The sequence below is a fragment of the Eulemur rufifrons genome, chromosome 25 (assembly GCF_041146395.1).
Source record: "Eulemur rufifrons isolate Redbay chromosome 25, OSU_ERuf_1, whole genome shotgun sequence".
NCBI lineage: Eukaryota > Metazoa > Chordata > Mammalia > Primates > Lemuridae > Eulemur > Eulemur rufifrons.
Genome location: NC_091007.1, coordinates 14,785,968 through 14,810,840, shown reverse-complemented (window position 1 = coordinate 14,810,840; position 24,873 = coordinate 14,785,968). Strand labels below are relative to the sequence as shown.

Genomic DNA, 24,873 nt, shown 5'->3' with positions numbered 1-24,873 from the left:
GGATTTCTCCACCCTGCAATGCCTCTCCTTAGCGTTAGCGCGAACCCATAAATGAGAGGAACTGCATCTTCACGGGGAGGAATCCTGTTTATCAAGGAGCTGTGATCTCAACTGAAATCCACCTTCCTTTCGTCTCCACCGAGGCTGTTTCCCTGTGGCCACCACAGCAGCGCTCGTGGGACTTGCCTTCGCTCACCTGCTGGTGACTGAGGTCTCCGAGCACAAGGCCGGCTTGCTCTGCACACTACACAGAGTTGACTCGTGAGAAAAGCTATCTAACTTCGAAGGTTCCAAACACGACGCGCATCCTGCGACTCCGGAACGAACTGCCCAGGGGCGGTCCCCGCGGTCTTCAGGACCTTCAGCCTCTCCAAACAAGAAGGCCACAGAGTTATAAACATTATTAAATTTTATTAACAAAAACTTTGTACATTTTAATACATGTGGAATTTTACATCTAGGTAAAATAACAACACATTCAAAATTTACCATTTATACAAATTATTACAGAATAGCCACCAGTGGGTTAAATAGGTAAAATAAACCACACTGATGTTTTTAAATTATCTACAAAAGATTTGACTTTCTTTAAAATTCCCCTGAACATATAAAAATAAATTAATTTTACTTTTCAATTAAATCTACCAATTAGAAATATTACAAATCAAAATATCAATGTTATCTTATGAATTTTTCACAATACAAAACAGATTCACAAAACCTTATTTACAGAAATGAGGTAAGAACTGTGCAATGTTTAACCAAGAGACATATTGCAGAATTAACATGTTCTTCCAGCTAAGTACACAGTGGAGGTCTAATTACAGCTGGGTCTTTTCCACTAATAATTCACACATTTAAAACAGTTCAATGATCACATCCCCCAATCGTTTACTACATTCTCTGCCATGTTGTCACACCGAGTGCGGCTCCCCAAAGTGGAAGGGCTGTGACGGTCTCACCTGCTCCAGGAACTGTAGTGGTGGGTTTTTTGTTTTGTCTTAATGGTCAGTAATGAGAAGCTGTTTAAATAAAACAAATGTATTTTCTCGCCAAATCCACTCCTTTTCTTGTGACTCATTAGTGGACAAATACCCAGGTAACAGTTCTGCCTGAGCTATCTACAGTGGCACAGAAAGTTTTGAATAAAGGCGGAAGCATGGGGAAGGCTGCCGGCGCGTGGGACGATTCCTGCTGCGCACAAAGGGCTGACTGTGCGAGCTCTGCTGTCGAGAGCCGTCTCGACACAAGGGAGGTACGAACAGGCACTTGAGCAAGGCCAAACCCTACCCGCAGTTTCCAGAGTGGCCCCTCTTTCGCTTTGAATTGATCTGGTTCCCCCAGCAGCCTTAAAACTCACTTAACTCAAGGTTTCTTTAAATTAGGAGGTCTTAACTCTAGAGAAAAAGCAATTACCAAAAGAAAATTACCTTTAGCGGAAGCAGATATTACCATCCTAACTTGATTACCAAAATTGGCCAAATCCCATTAGAAAGCAAATTTGTTTTAAAAAAGATTACCAAGTCCCAGTTGCTGACCTATATATTTGCAATATTGAATCAATAAAACTCCAAAAGAAATTGGACAGTTCCTTGAAGTTGGGTTTTAAGATCTTGATTCACAGAGCCAGCATACTGTAACCAAAAGATCGTATTTCATCTTCCAACTTATACCATAAAATCAAGTAGCTTATGAATGGAACAAGTTTTTAGTTTTGCTATTCATATCTCCAATTTATGACAAAACTAGTTGTGTACCAACTATATTGAATTTTTCTTGGGCTGATAAACTCATTGCATGTAAATTATTTCACTGACAAGAGTTAGTTACTAAATTTTCTTTCCAAGTTGAAAAAAGAAAAATTTAGGGTGAGGGGTGGGGGATACAGGAATTCCATTTCAGTGCAACAAAGCAACAAGAAAATTAAAGCCTTACAAGAATGTCCTTGTGGCAATTAATCCTTTGTTGTGCAGTGAGTTTCTTGTTGCATTTCTTCATAGTTGTAGTGAAAGGACTGCCACAGCAGCCAGACGAAGTGCTAGAACAGCAGGATAGGCAATTTCTAGATGTTTCTCAAGTGTCAACTTTTCTCTTGAGCTACAGGCCCAGTTTTATCACTAAGTCTCTGCAGTTAAAACAAACAAATCAGACGCATTAGGTAAATTGAGTTATGACCAACACTTTGAGGTAATATCCTCTTAATTGAAATTGTAACCGAGATGAAATGTGTTAAATACGGTTCTTTTTTTCTGAAAATTGGCAAGGCTACTTTCCAGCATAATATATAGACATGAATTTACTAGTAAACACTTTTAAAACATTAAAGAGTAGCAGTGGGCTCATCTCCGGGACAGAAACGCCTCAGGAATGAAAGTGTAATTAATCCTCGAAAATCAACTTTGCCATAGAAGCAGTAACATGGTATTGTGGAAAATCAATTTTTTATGGACTAAGAAAGTTGTGGGTTCCTGCTCCCACATTTGCTATTTGTCCTTTAAACATCTTTCAGTTTCCTTTTACCAATCTAGTAAAAATGAGGTTACAACTTACTGTGTTAAAGACTGAAATCATGTATGCCAGTGTTTTAACAGAGAGGCCTTGGCACACGGCAGGTTACTTTGGCAAATACTACCTCCCAGCCCTGTTTTCTTCTTCTAGCTAATTAGTACTCTATTTTTATATTTATTGTGGTTTTTCCATTAAATACATTCTGTATTGTGTAACTCAGAATTAATTCACTTTTTATTAGGTTGGTGCAAAAGTAATCGCGGCTTCGGACCATGAATTTTAAATCATTTTAACTAGGCTCAAACATATCTTTATTAATCAAAATAGGAACCATTACAATCAACACATTTTTGCCAACAAGAAATAAGTTGGTTTATTCCTATAGCGTAAAAATCTGTGCTTCGGGATTCGATGAACTCTTGGAAAGCATTTTCTGCATCCTGCTGGTTGAGGAAGCGTTTTCCCTGCAAAAAGTTGTCGAGATGCTTGAAGAGGTGGTAGCGGGTTGGCGAGAGGTCAGGTGAATGTGGCGGATGAGGCAAAACTTCGTAGCCCAATTCGTTCAACTTCTGAAGCGTTGGTTGTGTGACCTGCGGTCGGGTGTTGTCGTGGAGAAGAATCGGGCCCTTTCTGCTGAGCAGTGCCGGCTGCAGGCGCTGCAGCTTGCGGTGCATCTCATCGATTTGCTGGGCGTACTTCTCGGATGCAATGCTCTCGCTGGGAGTGAGAAAGCTGTAGTGGATCAGACCGGCGGCAGACCACCACACTGTGACCAGGACCTTTTCTTGGTGTAAGTCTGGCTTCGGGAAGTGCTCTGGAGCTGCTTCTCGGTCCAACCGCTGAGCTGGTTGTCGCTGGTTGTCATACAAAATCCACTTCTCGTCGCAAGTCACAATCCGGTCGAGAAATGGTTCGTTGTTGTTTCGTACAAGAAGAGAAGAGGACACTTCAAAACGACGGTTTCTTTGATGTTCGGTCAGCTCGTGAGGCACCCACTTATCGAGCTTTTTCACCTTTGCAATTTGCTTCAAATGCCGAATGACCGTGGAATGGCCGACGTTGAGTTCTTCGGCACCTTCTCGTGTAGTTCTCAGAGGATCAGCTTCCATGACAGATCTCAATTGGTCGTTGTCAACCTCCAATGGCCGGCCACTGCGCTCCTCATCTTCAAGGCTCTCGTCTCCTTTGCAAAACTTCTTGAACCACCACTGCACTGTATGTTCCTTAGCAGTTCCTGGGCCAAACGCGTTGTTGATGTTGCGAGTTGTCTCCGCTGCTTTGTGACCCATTTTGAACTCGAATAAGAAAATTGCTCGAATTTGCTTTTTGTCTAACATCATTTCCATAGTCTAAAATAAATATAAAATAAACAGCAAGTAATAAGTCATGAGCAAAAACACAAAGTGAGAAATGCGCATTAAAATGATGTATACATGACCACATTTGTAAGAATGTATTCCAGTATCAACAGCAAATTTCAACAATGCTAAAACCGCATTTACTTTTGCACCAACCTATAACACAAGAAAAAACTTGTAAAAGAGGGGGAAAAACCAGTAGAAAAAAATTTCTAAATGAATACAGAATCACTGAAATTTCCCATGTCAGCAAAATACTGGTGAGGCTTGTGATAAAGACAGTATTTACAATCAGCAAGTCAGCAAAGCAAGATTGCAAACCAAAAGCATTGACGAGTTCATGAAAAACAATCCTACCATTTGAATTTTCATAACTAAATACAAAAGTTTCTGAAGACTAACAGTACAACAAACAAAGCTCTCCAGGTAACAGGAAATCAGAAACACTGACTCTGCACTGTGGCTGCCCGAGTCTCCCCCCCGTCTCTCCCTCCTTCCTGCTCCTGGCGTCCGGGCTCCACTCTACAGCCCCACAGCCTCCCTCGCACAGGACTCTGCCCTGCACTGCAATTTAGGAAAAACATTTATATTCCAGTAAAGCAGACCTGATTAAAGGGGAGAATTAATAGAAACAGCCTTAAAATGTGTGCTGTTATATGTGTAGTATATACTGTTCCTGTGTCCGTTTTTAATTTATCTTTGTACAGTGAAAGGGTAAATGCTATCATTTACATGAAATTAAAGAATTTAAAATTTGAATTTCATTACAAATGTGACTGTGATTTCTTTGAAACAGTTAACTGGTAGAGTAATTGGATTGCTTGTCCTAAAATGTATATATTAACGTTATTATAAATATAATCACTTTTAAAACCCCTTTGGAGCAAAATAGTAGAAATATTTCTAAATTATACAGATTGGTTCTATACCTAAACAAATTAATTAAAGCTTCTCAGAAAACACCAACTAGCCTTTGGACTGTCCTGTGTGACTTGCTAACTGGAACATTTTCATTTTGACAATTGCTGAATTATAAAACAGCCTTCAAAACCTTACGTGCAAATTCAAACTGGTGTACTTAGAGGATACATATATTGGCTTAGGTCCTTGGTTTATAATATCCAGCTGCTGATGAAACAAGTAGTTTTAAGAAGAAATGATCAGGGGAATGGGAAATTTTAAAACAGGCTGGAGCAGGGTCTCTGACTGATGTCACGAGACACGGTAGAGCAAACACACTTACTGTTACCTTCTGACTGGCGCCGTCGGCGTGGAGGGGGAGGAAGGGGTTGGGGGCCGTGTGCAGCGGCGGCGCGGTGCCCGCCAGCAGGTTGTTGATGGGGATCTGCGCCGGGCCGGGCAGCTGCAGCTGCTGCAGCTCGGGCGGGTGGTGCTGCTGGTGGTGCTGCTGCATCAGCTGGTACAGGAAGGCCTGGTGCTGCTCCTTGGGCGAAACACAGGGCACAGTGAGTTCCCGGTCGGAGCAGCCGTCAGCAACGCCTGCCTCACCTGGTTTCTCTCCTTCAGTGTTAGGTATTGTAACGTAAGTCACATGCACGTTACCAGAGAGAAAACAAGCGTCTCATCTAGAGAAACATGCGGCACTAGATAATGACCACCCACTATAAAATGTCTGTCGGTGAACAGCTTATTTTCACAACGGGGCACACAACTGTCAGCGACTTCTGTGCACAACAGGCTCCCCACTGTGCGCACGGCCATCGGCCACAAGTTATCTGGTTGTCACTGCTTCCTGTGGGTCACACCCTCCCCATAATCAACAATTTTCATGTTCCCACTCAGGCCTAAGAGCAAGGGTGCTTTCTTGATGTAGTTACGGACTACTCTTCACAGGGAACATGTTCCGTTCAACATGTTTATGTACTTCCTGAGTGTTCACTACGTACCAGGCACTGTTTGAGATGCATGAGACATATCGGGGCAGGGGGAGAAAAATAAACAAAAATGTTAGGATGTGATTATTGCTAAGAGCAAAGGGAAATGGGGGGAGCGGTGTAAGGCTGTAATTTTAAAGAGATTGGTCAGGGCAGTCTCACTGAGGAATTAGCACCCGGACAAAGACTTGGAGATGAAGGATTTCCAGGCAGACGGAACAGCCAGGGCCAGCGGCCTCCACAGGAACAGGAACGCACGATCCAGGACCAGCAAGGGAGCCAGGGGGACGGGGACGGAGTGAGCAAGGGGAGGCAGGAGAAGCATGCAGGGCTCCCTGACCCGGGGGCTTCTTGATGTTGTCAATGTGGGTGTCAGGGAAAGGGCTGTGCAAGGTTTTTGGCTTGAGCAGCTGGAAGGATGGAGTTGCTGGCAGCCGAGGTGAGGAAACCGGGGGTGCGGCGGGTTTGAGGCACATCAGTTCCGCTTTGGACACGTTAGGTCTGAAATGTCTTTTAAGATATGCAAGTGGAGATAGTGAGCAGCTGGCTGAAGTTCCAGAGCGAGGCCTGAGCTGAAGACAGCATCTCAGCACATAGGTGACATTGACAGATAAGCGAGCGGAGGTTACCGCGTTCTAGGGCACTCCTGAGTTGAGAGGCCAAGGAGAAGAGGGGGCCTAGGAAAAGCAGCTACAAAGGAATGACCAGTCAGGTAAGATGCAAACCCAGATCATGTGGTGTCCTGGAAGCCGAGGGGCCAAGGTGGTCCGAGGAGAAGGAGATGTGATTAGCTGTGTTGCATGCTGCTGCCAGGTTGGGCAAGGCAGAGAACCGAGCACTTGATTTAGCAATCTGAAGGCCACCCAGGAGGGGACAGCAAGCTAAGGCAAAGGAGAGTGATGAGTGGGGGAAGGAGAGTCCAGCAGCAGAGCTTGAGGGGAAGGTGTGCCTGCCTTGAGATACAATTCCTGCCTCCAGAGTTCAGCGCCTGGGAATGGACAAACTGCCTCCCTCAACCGTGGCTGACAAAGCAAAAAGAGCTGTGGCCCCTCCCCTTCTCATGGCCTCTGAGCAATAATTTGGGCTGCAAATTCCTTAATCAACCATGTTCTAGAAATGTGATATTGCCACATACTATCATTATTAGAGTGAAATCCTGATGAACAAGAGGACACTCAGACTGAGTTTCAGTACCTTATATTAAGAAGAAGCAAGAGAAAGATAAAAAAGATCACATTTTAGTGGAAGCATTAAGAATTTATATATAATCTATCTTTATGCCACTGTAAGAACAGTGACAATGAAAATGACCCAGATTCAAAATAAATATTTTGAATATATTTTTTTACTAAAGAAAAAGTACATAACTGTGTCTTAGAAAAAAATTACAAAGGCTGACCCCTGTGTTAACTGAACAACGTGTTCAAGGGGCCCAGCTAAATTGAGTGTGCAAGGGAGTGGGGCTGGAGCAAAGGGGCATGGCCACCGTGCACCAGAGCCACACACTGCCACATCTGCGTGGTCCCCTCCTCCCTTCTCGGAGATACCTACACTTCACCTCTCCTCCCTCGACCAACACCCCCTGCTGCCCTCTCTGCTCAGCTGCTCTAGCCCCTGTGGCTGCAGTGAGATGCTGCTGTCCTCTCTTCTGCTGCAAACTGTCCTCCCTCCTACACACCTGCTGTCAGATTGAAGATGAATAGAAACTACCCCCTCGTGCCGTGTCTGTCATATGCTGCTGCTTTTTTTTTTTTTTTTTTTTTGACACCGTCTCGCTCTGTTGCCCAGGCTAGAGTGCCGTGGCATCAGTCCAGCTCACAGCAACCTCAAACTCCTGGGCTCAAGCGATCCTCCTGCCTCAGCCTCCCAAGTAGCTGGGACTACAGGCACATGCCATGATGCCCGGCTGATTTTTCTATTTTTAGTAGAGACAGGGTCTCACTCTTGCTCTGGCTGGTCTCGAACTCCTGAGCTCCAGCAATCCTCCCACCTCGGCTTCCCGGAGTGCTAGGTTGGATTACAGTTGTGAGCCCCCGCGCCCCACCCCCATTTCTCTGCTTTTTACCATAACACTATCTTGAGCTGCCCATAGTCCATCTTTACTTCTCCTCGTCCCATTTTCTGAGGTGGTTACTTTCTAGCGCACCAAAACTGCCTTGTCAAAAGGCTCCAGATAACCAACTCCAACCCTCAATCCCTGCTTATCCTCCCTGGAGCATTTTACACAGCTGACTCCTCCCTTTCTAGAAACATTGTCTTCATCTGGCCCAAGACACCAGTGTCTCTGTGCTCCTCTTAACGCACTGGCCACTGTTCCTCCCAGTCCTGCACGGGCTCACTCTCCTTTCTCAGGGCGGCCAGGGCTCGGTCCTCACTCCCTAGGAGATCACAGCGCATCTCCTGACTCTCAGCATCCCCTGCGCCGCACAGACCACAGGCTTCGGGCTCTAGCTGTGTCCTTTCCGGAGACGGCAGAGTGCTGGCACACGATGGCCTAGACTGCCTTCCACTGTGACATCTCAACCGATGCCTCCAGTTTAGTATGCCCATAATTGAACTCCTATTTTCTCTCCAAAGCTGGTTTTATCCAGTTCTTCCAAATCTCAGTAAAAGTCAACATCCAATTGCTCAGGATTCTTTTCTTATACATCCCACAAACGAATTTTGTTGGTTGTATCTTCGAAATACACTACGATTTCTGACAGGTTTTTGTAAGGCTGGTGGCAGCATCCCTCCCTTCCCTAATAGAAAAAGAGGCCAAGGACAATGCCTGCAGGGCCCAGCTGAGTTAAAGGACCGGCCACACCTGGATGGCTGCCCTGATAAGAGTCCTGGTTCCTGGAGTCACACATGCCACCGGCCCCTCCTATTTCTCAATACCCGCCCTAAAACTGCAAGGGACAATTCCTGGCTCTCCCCACCATAAATCCTCCTGCCAAAGAAACCCCCACCCCCAGCCCTAAAAACATATATAAACCCTCTCAGACTTCCGGGTCTGTCTGTCTCTCTCTCTCTCTCTCTCTCTCTCTCTATCCCTCCTCTCCTTCCCTCCCTCCCTCCCTCCCCAGACCTGAAAATCTCGCCCGGGTCCCTCTTTTGGGACTCTTTACCCTCACCCAGGAGCGCCCCCATAAAGCCTCTTTACTTATCCCTTTCAACTCTGCTGGTTGGTCTTTCTCCGGCGCCGGCCAATCCAAAAAACCTTACAGTTTTCACCATACAGACCACTCCTCCTGGTCTCTACCTTTGCCCCCCTCCCTCCCAACACAGACTGTTCTCCTCGCAGCAGCTAAACTAATCCTTTACAATGTCAATAGGTACGTTACTATTCCGTTCAAAACCCTCCAATTCTTAAAACAATCCTGAAAAAAAGTGGAGAGAAGAGAACACAAGATAAACAAATTTGGATAATTATTATAGCCACGTGATAGAATGATGGGTACACAGAACTCCAGGTTACTCCACTTTTGGTATACTTGAAAATTTCCCTAGTAGAAAGGATTTTTTTTTTTTTTTTTTTGTCACCAATGAGTCCGGGCTCAGGGGCTCACACCTGTAATCCTAGCACTATGGAAGGCCAAGGTGGAAGGACTGCTTGAGGCCAGGAGTTTGAGATCAGCCCAAGCAAGACACCTCCCCACCCACCGTCTCTACTAAAATAGGAAAACTGGCAGGGCGTGGTGGCACACTCCTTCAACTTTCACTCTGTGCTCCAAAGTCACCCTCAAAGAGGTTACGACGATCCTATGCGTTAAGGTCATTAAATATGAAATGTCTGATTTCGAATCAAAAGTGTAATTTATTATATCTTAAACAAGCAGTACAATGAATCAAAATACACGCCTAAACTATCGACAGTTTTGCCATCTTAAGGGCAGCTTGTTTACGCCAGCAGCAGTGGCAGTGAAATCTCCAAAGGCGTGTCCCACGGCTTGCTGAGAACTGGTAAGAAGTGGTAGTCAGCTGGTGCAAGGTTTCATGAATATGGTGGATGACAGAGAGTTTCCCAGTCCAGCTTCTGTAGTTTGAGCAGCGTCGTTTGTGTCACATGCGGTTGAGCATTGTCTTGCGAGAAGATTGGCCTGTCTCTATTGACCAGTCTTGGCTGCTTAATCGCAAGCACAGGCATCATTTTGTCTAACTGGTTGCAGCAGACATCCGCTGTCATTGATTCACCAGGTTCATGAAGCTGCAGTAGATAATACCAGCGCCGGACACCAAACAGACATTATTTGCTGTTTTTGGATTAACAGTCGGTTTTGGACTGTGTTTTGACACTTCATCTTTATCCAACCACTGTGCTGAACACTTTCGATTGTCAAAAAGAATCCGTTTTTCATCATGCGCAACAATACGGTGTAGAAATGGTTCACCTTTATGTCGTGGCCCCAAAGAAAGGCAAGCTTCAAGATGATTTCTCTTCTGATGCTCATTTAATTCATGCAGAACCCATCTATCCAGCTTCTTTACCTTGCCTGTTTGTTTCAAATGGTCTCATATTGTTGGAATCGTAATGTCAAATCTTGCCAATTCATGTGTGGGTTGAGATGGATTTGCTTCCACTACAGCTTTCAGCTCATGATTATCCACTATGGTCGCAGGTCGCCCACATGACTCATTTTCAAGATTAAAATCACCAGAATGGAACTTCTCAAACTCTCCAGGTACTGTGCGTTCATTAGCTGCGTCCTTCCCAAACATTCGTCGATATTTCGAGCTACCTGCGCTGCACTGGTTCCACGATGGAACTCATACTCGAAAATAACATGAATTTTTGACTTATCCATGATTTCACAAGAACTGCTCTAAAAAAAAATTTGAAAGATAATCACAAGCCAAAAGGTGTGTCTGAAAGACTGAGGATGTACCTTCACAATAAAGGTAAGAAGTGTCAAAGTGAAATGTCAGAGACACCAACTGTCAAACTTAGTACTTAAAGAAACTGAACATTTCAAACTTAATAACCTTAATAAAATGGCCCTGATGTCCCCGGGCCCTACCCCTAACCCTGCTCTCTTTCTTCTGGGCATTCGTCACTACCCAAAATGCATGTGTTACGTCTCGTATCTCCCCGTTCACAATGAAGCTCAGTGAAAACAGAGACTGTGACTTACCACAATATGAGCAGTGTCGTGACACATGTTCTAACATGTAAGTTAATGGATCAGTGTGATGTCACTGCAGGTATCACAGACCATACCACATGGCAAGGAAAACTCTGCATTATGCATTCAATACTGTTATTTCACAAAGGAATAATCTATACTCATGTTGAATATCTACTGTAGAACACTTGCTCCTAACAAAAATTAAATATTATCAAAAGGAAGAACTTACTGGTGTGAGCTGCTGAGAATTTAACAACTGCTGAAATTGTTGTTGATGAATAAGTATTTGTCTTTGTTGGTCAGAAAGTAATCCTAGTCCTGAGGCACTGAAAAATGATTTAAAAGTCTTACTTTCTACTACATATGTTTTTTTAAAAAAATATATAAAATGAAAGACAACTTTTCATTTTGATGTTTAATAAATTAACAAGTCAAGATTTTAATCCTAACACTTTTTGAAAACAATTATGTACAAATTATTTCTCTTTATATATTCATGTATACAGCTAAACAAGAATTCACATTGCCAAGAAATGTGTTCCTTTTTATTATTAAACAGGCACTAACTTATTTTATGGAATAGAAATCTGCATGTGTTTCTAACAAGCACAGTTAATTTATTTTTAATTATTCAAGGATAATTTAACTGACACTAAGTAAACACATATTTAAAACAAAGAAAGAATTCAAACATGCTAATTGATTTGACCTAACCTTTTTTAATGGTCCCAAAGGTAAAATTAAGAACCAATGAAAAGAGAGCCAGAGGAAATAGGACCCACTGCAAATCCACTGAAAATTATTTACTCCCCAACAGTATGTTTAATAACAACATGGCTTTAGTCCTCTAATTTTTGAACATTCAAACAAAATTCCAGTACAATGAAGCCAGTGAGTCCCACTTCCTAGAAATTAAGACAAATATTTGACATCCTATATCAAAATCTTTGATTAGAAAGTTTAAAAATTACATAGTTGAATTTTAGGGAAGCCAATTTTTTTTTTTCCTGGGGAGACAGGGGTCTCACTCTGTCACCCGGGCTAGAGTGCAGTAGTGATAGACAGACAGCTCACTGCAAACTCCTGGGTTCAGGCGATCCTCCTGCCTCAGCCTCCCACGTAGCTGGGACTACAGGCATGAGCCACCACGCCCGGCTAATAGAAACCAATACTCATACGTAACCCCCACTACACTATTACCTTTCTTCAGAATTTATGATAGATGAATGCAAATATACAAGGAAACAAGAGAAATCAACATTTAAAAATAGACATCACAGATCAAGACTGAAATTTTTAGCACAGAATGTACTTAATGTTCTGTTACTAAAAGCAACTTACTTTTGTTTTACTCTGAATTAAGTTTCAAAAATATAGTCTGGATATAATGTACTTACTTTAAAATTTGGGGTAGATTTTTTCTTAGGGGTTTTTAATGTGTTCCTTGTAAATGTATCTATTTAAAGCACAGACAACCCTGGTACTATGTTGCATTAAAAAAGCCTAAAATATATTTAAGTAAGTTTCTTACCTGTTAGTCAGTGTAGCTGGCATTGGATGTGTCGCATTAGGTGGCACAGGCGTGTGCGTGAGAGGGGTAGGGTTCTGGGATATTGTGACAGGGGTCTGCATAACCCCATTTAAAGCTCCCACAATGCCATTAATTGCCAGTTGGTTACCTGGCAAAGCTCCAATTATTCCACTCACTGCAGACACGGCAGGAATGGTGGACGTTACTGTCTGCATGCCACTAGCCAGTGCCCCCACGGTCACACCGTTGACCTGCTGAACTCCACCAACTCCTGAGCCTTGTTGAGCCGGACTCTGCCCAGCAGGAGGTGGAGTAGAAAGAGCCGAGGAACTGCTGGTGCTTTGTCCACTGGAGGTTAAGTCCTAATGTAAGAAGGAATAGATACTTAAGTTGTAAAGAACATCGCAAAAAACTGTTCACAGTAATTTTTAAATCATTTAAGGTAATATATTATTCACAAGTAAAACACAAATGAAAATACACAAAAATTACCTGATTTAATACAGGAAGAGAATTATCAGGTAAAAAGCTGTTTCCTATATGAGGGCTCTTACTGCTATTCAAGGAATCAGTGGTAGGAGCTAGAGGTATGAAAGACAGACAGAAACCTATTTACCTTGTTAATTACGTGTAATTAACAGTTTATTTAAAAGCATATGCTGAAGCCATATCAAAACCACTTAAGTCTTGCTATTCATAAGACCAGTTTAAATAGGAAAAAATCTCTCTATTAAATACCATAGCTTTAAATCAACAAGATCATTACTCATTTAAATAAATTTTACCACTAAGTTACATACTAAAGAAGTTAGAACAAATTCATGTTCATCACTTAACAGGATTCTTTATGCCCTTCAAAACTAAGCTGTCATTCCTTTTCTACATCTTCATATAACTGGTGACCAATTATTACTTACTATGCAACTGACAATGACAATCTATCCGTTACAACATAAATATTTTCGTACTTACCAGTCTGTGCAGAAAATGCATGTATTTGATGAGACGGACTGGGATTTGTTGTTATTGTTGGAAAAGGCACTGAAAGCTGTGCATTCAATAACTGAAGACGTTCCTTTTTAGCAGTCAAGTTTTTAATTTGTTCCTCTAATCTTCGGTTTTCAACTTGAAGTTGGTGTAATGACTTCAACATTCCTAAAACTAGCAAACATTTGGATGGTTTTTAATAAAGACAAGTCCACACACAGGAGTAAGTATTTTACAGACACAGTGTCAGCAACCTTAGAAATAAGTTAAAATAGAAAAGTAGAAATTCTGTAAAATATTTCTCAATAATTAGGTTTTATTCCTAAATTTATATACAGATATTAATGTCATATTTATATTTGTACTCTTATAAGCATAAGAGAGATTGTTCCTAGATGTGCCTTGTGGAAACTTTGTTGATACATCCAAAAAAATATACACCAGGTTCAGGTAATTTCCATTCTCAAAAAAAAATGACATTTTATTTTCATCAAAACAAAAGCCTAATTAGAAATTCAAGCGCCTGTTAGGATTCCTCGTTAAAGTCATATTTACAGTGGGAAAGGGTTGCACAAACAGCCTTTACCACAATAAGGAGCACACGTTTTTATCTGTTGCCCGGCTGACACTAAGCATGGCCATCAGACGGCTGGCAGGAAGCCTGCAGGTGCTGCTCTGCAGGGCCCCCAGCAGGGAGCGCTGTGTGTGCACCCAGCCTCCCCTCTACTGCGGTCTGCGAACAGGCCGACTACTGCTTCAATTCCTTCCCAGACGAGCACCTCCCGACTGACAACATAGTGCTGCTGTTAGGCCACAGTGATGGACGCTTTAAAAATTCTACGTACTGAAAAGTTGTATCTGTTTAACATGACCTCAGGCCCTTCAAAAGACACAACTCTACTGGCACAGACACACATAGCCATTTCCCAAGGATTTAACTTTTATCCCCCCTTTCCAAGATCCCATAAGGAAACCTTAGTGTGCCCAGTAAGACTAAGCTAAACCTGTCCTCCAGCTATCATGTCTAAAGGATTATCCCGGCATGAATTTCCTCACAATTAGCATTTTTGTCAGGGCACCATTCATAAAAATACCAAGTTATGGCACATGGCTCACTAACAATAGGCAAAATGTTTTAATGAAATAAAGTAGGAAAAGTTTATATCCCAAAATGATAAAAACGACTTATATTCCCCTAAAAACATATCTCCTTAAGGCTACTTTTCCAGGTAACTACCACTTGTTGTAACTCCACTTTTTTGGTATTTTTCACCCATGGCCCTAATACTTAAAATCTAAAGATACTAAACATATATGCACACACAATATATACCATATAATTTAATAAATATGATAAGCATCTATAACTTAGTAATTATTATTCCTCCTCCAAATGGTAAAATTAAGAAGCTAGCTGGCCACGCTTGACTACATGCATTTTTTTAAATCTTTTGAGGTTAGCAAGTTTTCTTCAAACAATTAAGCTAAGAGAAGATAAAGCTCATGTATTTCAGTAAATTGATAAGAACAAAGTACAATGGAGAAACAAAGTGCCAATATTATTGTAAACAATAACCCACCTAATAGCTGCACTTTATGAGAGACAGGCACTGTTCTTTACTTTTCATTTAATCGTCACAACAATCCTATGATACAGGTACGTTATGACTCCCAATTCTACTACAAATGGGAGACTAAAGAACTTTAAAAGAAACTTGCCCAAGATCACATTGTCAGTAACAGGCAAAGATGGGATTTAGGTCCAAGCAGTTAAAACTACACTACAGAATCTATGAAACCCCTACATCACACTTTCTCACCATATTATATAAAATGTATACCAAAATGTCATCACTATTCTAGATGAAAAGTGATCTTGCATCCCCATCCATCCATCCACTATTATTTAAAGATAAGGAAATGGATACTTACTGTCACTAGGAGTACCCTGTTCCAGTAAAAACTGTTGTCCTTCGCTCCACTGCCTCTCCAAAAGCTGTTCTATGCTGGCTGCTACTGGAGGCAGATTTTCCAAACTGCTGTTGCCTGGTTGATCATAACGAATCTGTAAGCTGCTTACAGGGGATCTGTTGAAATCATTAATACTCAAGTTAAAAAGAAGGGGAATGCTTTTAAGGAGAATGAATTAAAGTTTCTTACTTTACACTGACCTCTTTTTCCTGCACAAGTTTTCTAACACCAGGCTGCCTAGGCCAGAGGTATCAGGTTCCTGGGTTTACAAAACCATAATCTACCCTAAAATTGAGTAATTATCATTCTTCCTCCCCAAATTATAGAATGAAGGGAATAGCTTGCTATAACAGATAATTAAAAACCACTAGAAAATATAAACACACCACCAATAATCTCTGAAATAGGCTATAAAAGAACTTGGTATGTCTTTATAAGACAAAAGGGAGAAAGACAAAGTTAGAAAGACTTTAAAATAATTAGAAAAGAGTCCCACCATTCTGCCTTAACATATACGACATCAGAACAACACCGTACAGTTACAATACCATGAAAGGCATTTGACTTTACAGCCAACAAAATCTCAAATATCAGTAAAAAGAAATTTTTTAACAGTTTTGAAGCAGTTTGTTATAAATTCAAAATTACTTATTTTCAAGTATTTTCAGTATTAAAGAACATTAAGATCAAAGCAAATTTTACTTGAGCCCCTTATATAAGTATTTCTAAAATGTCTTACATCTGTACCTCAAATGGTAATCACTCAATTAACCTTTCCAAAACAAATAGTATTTGTATGAAGAACACATCATGTTCTCTCACCCAACTTTTTGCTTTAAATTAGTAAATGTGGCCATTTCCAGTCTGCATCGTTCACGTTAACCTAATACATTAGTAAAGAGCTTTGGAGTTCTCAAAGTGTTTGTACATAATTATCTCATGATCTTCACAACAACCTAGTGAGAAGTCAAAGCTGATTTATTGGCTCCATTTCCAAATGAGGAAACAAGATGGGCTTCAGTGATGTGTCCAAAAACACACTGCAGGTGAATGACAGGGCCAGGGCTGCAACTCAGGTCTTCTAATGACCCACTGGTGTTCTGGCCACTGCTGCTTCTGAACAAAAATTTCTTTACGTAAGAAGCTATACAAATGGAGTTTTTATAATCCACATGTAGACATCGTGTGCTATGTACACTTGGCCATCCTTTTGCAAATCGTATGTTATGCCAGGATAATTTAGGCTATTACATTTCAGGCTGATTTTTAAAGGGTAATATAAAGTTGGAAATACATGCTAAAAATAATTTTGTACCATTTATTGTGTTCAGACCCAATAAAAAAACAAAAAACCAATACTAAGCAAAATAGCACTAAGGAATTTTAAATAATTTCTGGGTAGCTTGTGTGATATTTTAAGTTTAAAAGACAGACAAAGAAATCCTTCCTCCATTAAACATGTAAGGAAAAATCCATTAACTTTCTTCTTAGAAAAGAAAAAGAAAACATTACGGAAGTAATCACAACATAAAATCACAGACTAGTCAGATAATTTTATCATTGTATATACTTCAATTCCTGGTCTCCAAAGAAGGAATATTAAATTTTCTGCAGGATTCAATAATGAAAAACAATACAGTACTTTTAGTACACACAGGAATTACATAGGAAAAAGGAACTACTGAATGTACCCCATTAGTCCAGTAACTTCCAGTTTTTTGTTTCCTACTCTCCATAATGATAAAGAAGATGTTCCTTAATAGACATTTCCCAAATGTACCAGCAACACAGCTGATGCTGATATTCATGATCTGCTGTCACATAAAAATTTTAAATTTTAACAGCATTTCTCCCATACTTGAAAAAAAGACCGCAAACTGGGCTTTTCCTCCTGCTCTGTATTTCAGCCTAACACCATGCTTGAGGCAAACTTTACAAAATTAGAGAGCACAGAGAAAACAAACTACAATAAGGTACAGAGGTTGAAAAGGTAAAATAAAATCAATGAAAAGACAGTCATCACTAAAGTTACATTCTCCTCTATAAACTGATACCATATTTCATACCATCATTCTCCCCACTTAGAACAGAAGAAATAGTTTCATAACCCCAAATTTGTTAATAAATTATATTTCAATAAATCGTACCTGAATGCTATCAGGTACCATATTTAAGATAATTTCATCAAGCATGTAATATATTTTACTGATTCAAAGAATTTAAAATCTAGCAGGATTTCAAGATCTGACTCCGAGGGGTTAGTTACTGAATTAGGAACTAGAGATTAAGTGCAACTTAAACCCAAAGTTGAAAGTCTTGGGTCTGCAGCTTTAAGAGACCTTAAGACTATTTTATGATAAAAAAAATAATTACTCAAATTAACACATTAGTAGTACCAGCAGCTAAATATACAAATAATAAAAATAAGACAGTTCAAAGTGATTGAAAACCTATGAAATTCATTTTAGCTTAGAAATCTAATCATGTGTTTAAATTAATATTCAGATTTAGAATCAATTTTCTTGATTGTCTAGACATGCTTCTTATCTATAGAATGCTTTCATAGCTTCACAAATGTATACTCTACTGATGAGAGATAATAAAGTTTCCAAATCTCAGAATGTTTCCTTTGCCTATACTTTGCAGTGTAAATAGCGCTTACCGTGGTGAGAGACTTCCTCGGGGTGAGCTTCCTCTGCCAACTAGGCTACGGCTATTGTCTCCAAGATCTTGATCTGCAGTGTAAATATTTCAGAGCTGATAAAGTGACTCTCACTAGATAAGAGGTTTTAAACTCTTGTTCTGATTTTTCCTAAAACACACATTAAACCTTTACCACTATCTTTGCTGTTACTATGAAAGTAGAAGATGTAGCATGTCGCTAGTTTAGAATTGCTGAACTGTGGCATGTAAGGCGTTGTCCCTACATGTTTTTTGTGGGTGTAGACGGCCATGGATTATGTTCTATTCTTTCATTCCTTTCAATTTTACAGCACAGAAGCATGGTTTGCATTTGCAGTACCCTCCCCTCAGCCACTTTTAATTTCTACGGTTAAAGTAATGAATCACAGCTGTGGACAGCTAATCTGTATGCTTATCACAGCAAATCCTTATGCTTTGTATTTTTTAACACTTTGCATCCCAAGACAAGTCATAAAATACATTTATATAGAGCCACACACCAAGACTAAAATTATATTGTTAGATGGAGCCTCACATTAAGAATAAAACTACACATAACACTGATTTTCCAAACTGACAAAAACAAATAGGAATATAGAATTCTGTATTTGAAAGGAAGAAAATTAATTCTTCAAAATATTCCTTAGGTAAATTCCAGCTTGAAAAGTAACTTGTATTTCCCCTGCAGTTAGTTCCTTATAAAAATCACCCTATCTGGCCTCTTTCAAGGTTGTCCTCCCCTTATTCTGAGTCAGGTAACCTCTGACCCTTGAAGGGTAAAGACAGACTGATCCATTCTTGGTGAACTGCTAAACCCATTCCCTTCCCCCAAACAGGCATGACTACTTTGGACATGTCAACAAATCCTTAAGGATGCAATGAAACAAAGCAAATCCAGTGGCTCATTAAAACAGTACAAGAGGCAAATGCTACAAAATGTCAACTGGTAAAAATTCACAGGATTACTAAACACTGTAGAAATTCTCTAACAGGATTTTTTTAACCAAGTTTGTGTAATGCAATTTCATGAATTATGCAAATAAAGGGTTAGGCTATTCACAGAAAAGCCCAGTGTTATGTTACTTTCATTGCATAGAACTGAGAACTGAACACATCAATCACAAAAGTCACAGGAGACATTGTTGCATTCCTGCCTGCTGATGGCTCTGCTTAAACATTTACATTTCAGACAGTAAAAAAAGCCCATCACTATTTTGCAGCACAGCATCCTATTTACTTCCAACTGTGAATCTTTTTTTATTGTAAATTGACAATTTATAATTATATAAATTTATGGGGTACAAATTCATGTTATGATTTATGAATATAATGCGAAATGATTAAAATCAAGCTAGTTAACGTGCCCATCACCTCAAATACTTCACATTTTCCAAGTGTGATTCTTTTGGGTAAAAAAAAAAAAAAAAAAAAAGCAAACCTATTTTAACTACACTCATAAGACCTTTTCAAATAAAATAAGCCAAAGGGGGGAAAACTATATTGGGGGACAGCAGAATTTTACAGTTTAATAATTCTTGAAAACTTACCTGTTTGATTGCTTTCAGACTGAGCTATAAGAGCTGCCACTGATGAATTTGGATTTAATCTATTGCCATACATATGAGATGGTGCCTGACTAAGAGAAGATCCAGACAGGGTATTTGCCTAAATGAAAAAAATTACAATGATAAATCAATTATATTTGAAAATGTCTTCATGTTTTCCTTCCTAATAGACCTAGTAAGTGTATTCTCCAATCTAAGAATATAAGCAAAAGTCCCTGCCTTTATGAAAAGCAAATTTCATTCTTGTTTTACTATTCTAATACATAAATGTTGGCAAGTTACATAACTACAAATTAAAAAAAAAAAGATTGGCACATTCAAAGTTAACTATTCCTGCTTTTAATTTTCAAAGTATCTAGTCGATACCAAAACCCATTGGCATGGTAACCATGTGGACATACAACTAATTATTTAATCTTCTTAAACCATTTAATAAAGTAAAGGCAGGTAGACAACAGATGTTTAACAAATGCTTCAGTCTCTTACATCACAAGCTGGCTAAGGAGGTCAAAAGGTCCAACTTCTATTTCTAGTATTTTAACTACGCAGAGCCATATTTCCACTGCTTAACTCTGTCATTAGTAAAACCTGCACACTGTTTTGTTACTTCCTATTTTGATAGACTTGGAAGCCTGCTGCTTTTTCTGTTTTGTTTTGTTTTTATTTTAAAAGAAAGCAAACAGGCATCACAAGTATGTTTTCTATACAATGCAGGGCTCAACGAATCACAGCTTTGCCCTGACCCCATATAAGGCACTGTCTTTTTGGCAGCAAGCCAGCTCTACTAACTGAAGAGCTCGCCCAAAGTTTGTAATTCATTCATGGTGCTAACCACAATTCTGAAGGCCTCTACTGGGACCTGTGCCAAACAAGCGAAAATGAACCCTTAAACAGATGAAGCTAAGGAGGCTGGCCAAAGTATTGCGTAATCCAATGTAATAAAAATGCCTTCTTTGATGTGCATATTCTCTCCCACTTTCCAAGAACATTATAACCTTAAAATGTGGCATTTTGGAAGCGAATCTCATGTACACAAAATACTGTTACTCACAGAGGGCTATTAGTAGCCTGAAATAATTTTCAGATTTAACAGAACCACAAATTTTTAAGTAGATTTATTCTTTTTCATGAATGAAATCAAACTGAAGCTTTTATAAAATGAAATCACTGCATAGTTATTTCAGAACAAAACTCTTAAAAATACCTCCAAAGAACTGAAGCACTTCTAACATAAAGCAGCTGAGTAACAGCCACACAAAAGATGGGGGGCACTCTGACATGTATAACTGCACACGAGAGACTGCAACAACACGGTAGTTGTAGTAGGCAACATATTGCCAAGAATAAACCGTGTTTCTGGATAGACTCATATCTTGACACTGTATCTTGGCCTTTAGCCAATTTATTAAGCATGAAAAATGTACTTTTACAATTCACAGAAACAGTCTCCGTGATGTAGAATCCTGTCCTTGCTTTGAGTTGTTTCAAAGGGTATATTTTATAGTTCACACTTTAATGTGTAAATTCAATCTGTCAATTTCTGGGTTTCATTTTTCCTTTCAGTAAAAATATGCATACGAAGTCTGTAAGTTTGTACTATAAAGTCCCGTTTACCAATCAATTAGCCCTCAGTAAAAGGTATGTTATAACTTCAAGCTAAAGCTCATACTCGACAATTAGAAGTCAACTCTTTGGGAATCTTAGCTACTCATAAAATAATTTAGAACAATACAAACCAACCAACCAACAGAAAAACCAGATGTTACCAGTTCCGTGTGTTAATGTCTCAGGTTCTAATACTTAAAAATGCCTTTCTCGGAGCCAATTTACTTACTCTAGACACTATTCTAGAAAGATACACCAAGCTTGTAACAGATTAAAAGTGGAAAATTAATTAGAAGGAGGAAGAAAAAGTGGTATCTTGAAAGAGTTTGCTGGCAGCAAGAAAGTAACAGCTGACAGCAAGAAAGGAAGAGACGAATATGATTAGGAGAGAGAGCACAGTACAGAATGCTGGTCCTCAAAGAATAGGTACCACTAAATGCCTTAGCACGTGCAAAGCGAGGAACCATTCTTCCCCTTTTGACTCCTTGTTCATGCAGTCATCTGTGCTATTTGTTGACTAAATCATGTTATATCAGCTGGAATACCTTCTTCGTTCTAATTATCAGTCTCATGAATTGCCTTAGTCTCTTGATAAGAATCAAAAGATCCAACTCTTACCAGATATACTCTTTTTTGGGAAGGGTCCCTTCTGCCCAAGGCTTTATATTTATCCTTACTAGCTTCAAATTTCAGAGTGGCATATTCTTGATCCAGTCTCCAAATTATCTTAGTTTTCCTATAATCCATTAGAACCACTACATACATATTAAGACCAAAATATAATAGAAAGCAATACAATGTAACAACTGATCTGCTAACGACTATCATCAGAAAGTCAGAAAAGGATCCTCAGCACACTCAAAGGCACAAAAGTATATATTTTAACCTAAAATGGGAATACCAACCTAAATGACCAATTTCCTAAACTGGATGGCTAAAAAATACCTGATAGTTGCTTATCTTTTTTAAAAAAAAAATTATTACATTTTTCTAAACCAGAAACTTTCAAAACAAAAATAAAGTTATTAATTTTGCCAGATAGAGTTATTTTGATCTGTTACAGCATCTAAACCAGTCTACATTAATTTTTGCTGGAAAACTCAAATCATGAACATCATTTTCAAGTACTGAAGACTCCACAAGTGACTGTCACTGCTCAGAGGGGAACACATGATGAACATTTCTGTTGGTGCCTCCAGGCCAAGAAACTCCATTTTTAGTGAAAATATGCCACACCTTAGCAGAAAAGATGGAGAAGTAGGAGAGAGAGAAAAAGAAAAATGACACTGAAAGAGCACACAGTATCCGGCATTTCATAGACTCAAAAACCTTTGTTGCCATTAACAAGTGAAAGCACTAAGGTTCAGAGGGATAGAAGGAAGTCCACGTTAGCCTAGAGAAATAAGGGTTAGGAAGCATAAAAGACCCTGAAAGCTTTTATATAAAAGTAATCTGGAGCAGGAATAAGGGAAGCATTAACATACATATACTTTTCTACAGCACACTTTGGACACGGAGTTTCAAAGGCACATTGAAAGCAAATTACTAATGTACCATAAGTTGGCAGATCTGGTATAAAAGACTAGAAATTCTTTTTGGAAGGAAGATCCTATCTTATGACATTTCAATCTTAACCTGCCCAGGTAAGGAGAATGACTACTGTGGACAGACATTCCCCTTGGATCTACTGGCGCTATAAGAATATGAGTTGTCAACACCAGGGGAGGCTGAGTGAAGGATATTCACAAATATGTAACTTTCTGTACCGCCCTTACATCTTTCTACGCATTTAAAATTATTTCAAAATAAGAAGTTAATATTGCCATAATAAAATTCTCCTTTATTTTGCAATATATACTATCTTAAAAAGGGTTTCCTCTCTCACCCAAGATTAATAATAGGAACCACTTCCACTCAAGATACTATACAACATTTGTTCTAACACTAGCAAAAACCTCATTAAGAGAAGTATCATTATTTTACAAGATGAAACCAAAGACCAGTAGTAGATCGAGAATAAACTGAATAATTAACAAGGTAAATCTAAGTCACTTTTAAACAAAATACGTTTAGGTGTCCAAGTTAAAGAATATCCTTAACAAATTTAGAATAAGTTAATATATTAAACTTCTACCCAAGAAATGCAAGTCTCTACCAAGGCAGTATTCAAAATCAAAACAAATTACAGAAACTTAGTATTTCCTAAGTAGACTGACTAGATTAAAATTATACTTCACCTTAAAATATCTCCTGTTAGTAACAGTTCACTGCTTACATTTCAAATGTCTGTTTATGACCACAGAGATGTTCTAAAAAAGAGCTTAGTTGTCAAGTAGTAACTCTATCAAATTCCTAGGCACTTGGTTTATTCTAAAGGAGTCAGCCGCATAGGGAAAAAAGTCAGGCTAAATTTACTCAATATTGATATAAGATTTGAAAGTGGGTTTTGTTTTGGTAGATTGTTTTCCTCCTTAAATGTTGAAAAAGGCAGAAAAATGAAGAAAACTTAGGTTTGAAAAAATAGCACCTATGAAAACACCTTTCGAAGTATCATAGCAATGTATCATCTAGAGGTGGATTGAGGCTTCATACTTCAATCGTACAGGAACAGGTTATAGCAAGCATTTTTTTAAATGCACAATTAACCTGTCAATAAACGTTGAAGTCAAATGATTCAAACAAGCTCTACAATGTAGTAGTTTCTTCTTTAAGCTTTCTAGCCCTGACACATGATTTAAAAATGCATTCTTCCAAAATCTTGTCAGACTCATTAAATTGAGTATTTATTCTTTAAAATTCTTGATTCATATGTATTTTTAGGAGAAAAAACCTTTTACTGTCACCGTATCTACCACAAGCCAAGCTGTCTCACCGTAGGGCAAGTCACTAAACCTCTCTGTTCTCAATTTCCATCTACAAATGCGGATAATAATAGCATCCACCTCATGAGAATACTGTTGAGAATTAATTGAGTTAATATATGTAAAGCGCTTAAAAGAACACTCAACACATGATAAGCACTCACATTTTCGCTTTGTAATTTTAAAATTCATTCTCATAAGCTATTGTGGTTTCTATTTTTCCATTAACTTCATGAGAAAATATAATTTGCCAATTATATTCTGAATAATGTGGCTGTATTTCAAAAAATAAAATGTTTCTCTAAGAAAAATTAGATGGTATAAATGCCTCAATATGCAGTGATATTTTAATCTATGTAATCTATCTATTTTATAATACCACAGCAATAATGCAAATGTAAGAATTCAGATGTTTTTAGATATAATGTATATATTTTTGAATATGCAAACACAGTATGTTTGAGCAGAAAAGTCTCCAGGAAAAATATGAATGAACATTAGATGGGGACTGGAGAACAATGCAAAGTTTCATATATTCTCCAGCTCATTTCAAACTTTATGTTTACTATGAAACATATTCCGATTGCAGACCCCATTTCTGTGTCAGCTACCCCCAGTAAGGCTTTAATACTCAGCGTGTGATGAGAGGTGAAACCAAGTGTGAACAACTTTCAGGTCCCATGAGCAGGCTGACTGTTGAAGCTGTCAGGTTCAATTGCATCATTCCACATTATTCAATGCCCCAAACCGCTCCCTAATTGTTAGGAGCTTAACGTATTCAAAACCACTGTTTAGGTTAATG

General features: G+C 39.2%; 2 protein-coding genes across 6 annotated transcripts in view; both read right to left on the bottom strand.

Moving 5' to 3' along the window:
* Positions 1 to 583: 583 nt before the first annotated feature.
* Positions 584 to 24,873, bottom strand: part of MLLT10 (MLLT10 histone lysine methyltransferase DOT1L cofactor) — a 187,714-nt gene continuing 163,424 nt past the window's right edge. For 2 of the 5 annotated variants that reach the window (XM_069458815.1, XM_069458819.1), the window contains 9 exons: positions 19,588 to 19,705; positions 18,021 to 18,093; positions 15,320 to 15,474; positions 13,373 to 13,561; positions 12,893 to 12,981; positions 12,401 to 12,762; positions 11,099 to 11,195; positions 5,110 to 5,310; positions 584 to 2,125 (listed from right to left, as the gene is read on the bottom strand). In XM_069458815.1, the coding sequence (XP_069314916.1) occupies positions 2,081 to 2,125; positions 5,110 to 5,310; positions 11,099 to 11,195; positions 12,401 to 12,762; positions 12,893 to 12,981; positions 13,373 to 13,561; positions 15,320 to 15,474; positions 18,021 to 18,093; positions 19,588 to 19,705 (1,329 nt within the window). In that variant the 3' untranslated portion in view covers positions 584 to 2,080. Of the gene's footprint in view, positions 2,126 to 4,986; positions 5,311 to 11,098; positions 11,196 to 12,400; positions 12,763 to 12,892; positions 12,982 to 13,372; positions 13,562 to 15,319; positions 15,475 to 18,020; positions 18,094 to 19,587; positions 19,706 to 24,873 lie in introns of those variants that run through there. The other 3 variants (XM_069458817.1, XM_069458816.1, XM_069458818.1) reach the window with 3 other exon arrangements.
* LOC138375343 (histone-lysine N-methyltransferase SETMAR-like) lies at positions 2,360 to 3,879 on the bottom strand. Its single transcript, XM_069458844.1, has one exon. The coding sequence runs from the start codon at positions 3,852 to 3,854 to the stop codon at positions 2,823 to 2,825; it is 1,032 nt and encodes a 343-aa protein (XP_069314945.1). The 5' UTR covers positions 3,855 to 3,879; the 3' UTR covers positions 2,360 to 2,822.